General features: G+C 36.4%; 1 protein-coding gene across 7 annotated transcripts in view; it reads right to left on the reverse strand.

Moving 5' to 3' along the window:
- Positions 1 to 6: 6 nt before the first annotated feature.
- Positions 7 to 4439, reverse strand: part of LOC108632969 (protein tyrosine phosphatase domain-containing protein 1) — a 5809-nt gene continuing 1376 nt past the window's right edge. For 2 of the 7 annotated variants that reach the window (XM_026810990.1, XM_018037862.2), the window contains 8 exons: positions 4161 to 4357; positions 3606 to 3728; positions 1604 to 1893; positions 1313 to 1520; positions 1111 to 1236; positions 820 to 1043; positions 424 to 757; positions 7 to 305 (listed from right to left, as the gene is read on the reverse strand). In XM_026810990.1, the coding sequence (XP_026666791.1) occupies positions 208 to 305; positions 424 to 757; positions 820 to 1043; positions 1111 to 1236; positions 1313 to 1520; positions 1604 to 1893; positions 3606 to 3728; positions 4161 to 4357 (1600 nt within the window). In that variant the 3' untranslated portion in view covers positions 7 to 207. Of the gene's footprint in view, positions 758 to 819; positions 1044 to 1092; positions 1237 to 1312; positions 1521 to 1603; positions 1894 to 3605; positions 3729 to 4160; positions 4358 to 4439 lie in introns of all 7 variants that reach the window. The other 5 variants (XM_026810993.1, XM_026810992.1, XM_026810991.1 and 2 more) reach the window with 5 other exon arrangements.

Raw genomic sequence — 4439 nt, forward strand, 5'->3', positions numbered from 1 at the left:
CATCTCTGGTATATACCAATAATGATAGAAATTCATTGCTTCCACTTAGAACGATTGATAGAATAGTTTGCGAAAGTTGAGATTAAATTAATAGTATAATATTCAGGCGTTTGTTATCATGCTTCGCTTAGTCACCATATGCCACAATTATTGACAATATAAATAGGACGATGTTGCATGACACAGTGAAATCAATATTTCTGGCGATCAATTATGCTGTGCATTTGTCGAACGAATATGCATACGTTGACTATACGTAGAGGCAATCGTCGTATATCTTCGTGAAACATGTATGAAGCAATTATCTATTCAGGAATAAATGTTTATCCACTTTGCACTGTCAACTTTAAAAGAAATCTGATATCTCTTAACTTTGTCTTTAGTTTTAACAAACTTATTGAAAATCTCTTTTCTAATATTTACTGGAAGGGTAGAAGTTGTTCTTGATCCATGTACTTTGCTGCGTGAGGGTAGCCATGAACCTCTTCGTGATTAGGCTTTGACTCTCGATAGTCATCGGTCTCAACCGACAGATGAATCGTAACAGATATTCCAATAAATATCTGTTACAAGTAGGCAACTTTTCTAAACATTTTTGGGGTTTAGTACTCCAGACAACGATGTAACTCAAACTGTCTACGTCCAGTAAAGGATGTTTCAATGTCTCTAGCCATTCGAATAATAATCCCGACAAGATATCCAAGTTTGTTTCCATTTGTATTCTCTGCCAGGCCGAAGATCGGTGATTCAAATCCATCTGGAAATAAAGGGAGCAATTTTATACTTTCTTCGATAGATTGAGAGCATATTATTATTTACCTGATAATTTTGGATACGCTTTTTTGTTTTGTCGGGTAAAGTGGCATTGTCTCTAACCAGGGCTCTGATTGCTTGTTCAGCGCTAACAATTTCAAGGGATGTATTCTCAGCAGCAACCTTTAAATCTATGTGAGATTGAATTTCTTTGTAACAATCATTCTCTGTGAGATCCTGTTCGTGAATTCCGTCGCCTAAGACATCGTCTACATAGTTATCATCAAGTCCTATAAAAAATATTGTTTTCCATCTCGCTTAATAAGAATACCTAATTACCAACTATGGTTGGAGTACCTAGAAATGTAGAGTCGGAGAACGGGGTGTCTGGGGAAGTACAGAACACGTCGCTTAATCTACCAATATCGTCGGAAGTATCTCTCGAAGATGCTTGACTACCACTTGCGCAAGCTTTTGTAGAACCTAGATAATTACAAAAGTTGAAAACTTTTTATAATTACTTTGATTACTTGAAACTCGATTTTTCCTTATTTCTTACTGGAGCAATCGTACGAATCGGCAAGGGACTCGGTCCACGAATAAGAGTGTTTTATATTCCCCTTGCTATCTTTCATCTTGTCCAAAACGTGGGATATGAATTTTTGCGTAAAAGTCGTATTGGAAATCGTATACTGAATCTCGCAAGGGGAATTGTCTTCCTGACAATCACACAATTGAAGAATTCGTTCGCAAATCGTGAATACGATCTAATAAGTAATTTATTTCAATCAGTTTCAATCATGATATTTTGGAATTCATGGTCGATCATTATGAATAGAAATAAAAAGACCTTTGGAATATATTTAAATGTGCGCTGCTCATATCCGTGCAGAATGTTGTGCTGTTTTTTCAAATGCGACTGCAAGCTACAGGGCTTGCGATCGCCTATTGTGCTGTTCAGAGGGAAAACTATCATTTGTGGAAGCACAAAGTGCTCGAATTCCTGGATGCAGAGTATTTGGCCACGCGTTTGTATTGCGCACGGTCGTTTCATACGAACGAATCGTATTGCATCGTTAGCTCGCACACGCAGACTATAAATGAGGTAGCACGCGATCAGAACTCCCGTTCTGCCAAGTCCTGAAAAAGATACGCGTCTTTCAAGATTTCCGAAACCCTATATAATTAATTGTTTCGTCCATGTTTGACAGTTTAGAATGCACAGAACCAAAATGGGTTGCAATTTATGTATCAATTCTGAATTACAAATATACATACGTAATTATTAAAAAGATAAAGAGTTGCTTAAAAAATTAAAAAGTATTCTGACATTTATTAGATGCTTCCAACTCGTGTATTCTGGTGATGCCACATGCTACTGTCATATCGCGCAGTTTAAATATTCATCTGTGAATGGTCTGAAGACTATCGATCGTGCTTAATTCGAAAAGTAAATTACATTCTCGGGGCTGAACTGTGAATTGGAATCGGAACCCGTAATCGTAGCCGATCGATTTTCCGGATTAACAAGAGTTACGACAATGAATAATCCTTTCCATAATAATAAACTCTACATTTCACGTTCAGCTAACACGTATCCCTGATTTGTAATCATATCATACACCGTGCACGCGAAGTACGTCTGGAATTTCGGTTATTCGATTATGTAAATTGTCATTTGAGAATGTGACTAAGAATCCGTTCGTTAAAATATTCAGTGTATTCCTTGAGAGAATCATTGAACGAATTAAAGAACTAAATCGTTCTATTTGCGAAAACGTCGGAAATCATTTTAATCGTTATAACATCGTTAGCTATTCGATTCAGTATGATCATGTGTATACAATGGATTAATAGTTAGAAGTAGAGTCCTTCTGGCATACGAGTCCCTTACAAATTAGAATCATAAATGTAACATTTACGAATCTTCAAATACATGGTCGGGTCTCTAGACTGTCATTATCGAATAATCAATCGATCGATTCAATACAACTGAGGTTGCGTTAGGATTTATGAACATCTCGATGCTAATAATACCAATTGATAAATGATATGACTCTGCATTCTTGTCGATTATTTATTTTAAAAAAAATTTGAGGTTCGTAATTCGCAGAGTTACATGTTGAAGCTTCTTCTGTTATACCACAGTTCTTTATCAGATCTTTCATTCTTATCATTTCTCGTGTGTACAATTGGAGTTAATATATGTTTATCGCTTGGAAACATGCTTTCACTTGATTATAGAATAATGGAGAAGAGTTTATTAAGTACTTTTTATCTTATCGTTGGATCACAACCATTTTTCTCCTATTTTGTCGTATTGTAATACAGCATGTATTAATGTATGTAATGTTGACTGCTAGCTTTTTCTTAAATTATTCATCGTTCCCCGGTAACCCACATAACACACACCTAATTTTAGCAACTCTCTTAGTCGAAAGTTCAAGGGAGATAATAATGAATGCAAAAATTCAGATACACCGGGTCAACGCCGCGTGTTGCAGCACGCAATGCACCAAAACGAGTCTCGCTTAGGGAGTAAACGCGTTTCACACGTGGCTTAAGATCGATAGATTTAAAGGTTGCAAATTGTTGAGGAACGCTGTGATAAGGAGTGGGCGTACGAAACGAGGAGCGTGTAAAGCCCTAATAACTACTTTCTTAAATTAAAACGGGAATCCTACCTATTCATCGTCATGATAAGATCTGTTTCATTGATTTTTTACATCGCAATTACGAGTTTCATATATCGGCTATAATTTGACAAAAGAATATCGAAGACAATTTATGAAAGAGGAATAGTGAGGGAAGAAGAATTGGGTCGGTGCATCTAATAAAAATGATCGAATTACCAGCGTGACAGTGAATAGCCACTCTTCCTTCCTGCACTGCGAAGGCCATGACCTTGACCATGTCGAGGAGTTTGCTTACTGTTGCATCTCCGTAATCCTTCAACGCGAAATTGTAATAGTAAACTGTAACAAATTGGACTGCCATGATAGAATCGCGGAAATGGAATTTTTTGTGTACCTAAAATAAATGACTCGAGAACAGTTGTTATTCGATCGTTGAAACTTTGCTTCCTCTGCATGGTTACACGATTTTGCTGCATTGCATGTTTCAGTTAAAGTTCTTCGATCTAACTCATCAGAGTCGAACCTGATTCCTATGAACGCGATTTACATGGTACACAAGGACAAACTTAGTTTCTGCTTAAAAATGATTCATTTTATAATTAAACGATTTTTGTTTTTAACTATAAAATTGTAATTCTTATTTGAAGATTAAAAACAGATTTTGTCCGATGTAATTCTCGAGTAAATATGATTCCTTTTTTTTAAACAAACATAATATTTTTTAAGATATTCTTTTATAAGCGTAGGTCTTTTTAATGTTTAGATACCTACTGCCATGCTTCATGAAGACATTCGGGTCGTAAGTAAAACCGCTTTCTTCGAGGGGACCGCCGCAGCTCGCATGTTCGCCCGGCGTTTGTAGATTTATTATAGTTTTTATACTCCACCCTTGAAACTGAGCAATTACGTCTTTCTTTATAATCTGTGCGGTGTTCGGCCGTGCCATCGCGAGAACGTCATCTGTCACCCTAAAGAATTATCGATCCTATCATCGGTCTTCTATTTCATAATGCACGGTAGAATGAATAGATAGTGATAAAATATCAGAAA

Source organism: Ceratina calcarata, unplaced genomic scaffold (assembly GCF_001652005.2).
Source record: "Ceratina calcarata isolate Rehan_Ccalc_2016 unplaced genomic scaffold, ASM165200v1 scaffold180.2, whole genome shotgun sequence".
Classification (NCBI taxonomy): Eukaryota; Metazoa; Arthropoda; class Insecta; order Hymenoptera; family Apidae; genus Ceratina; species Ceratina calcarata.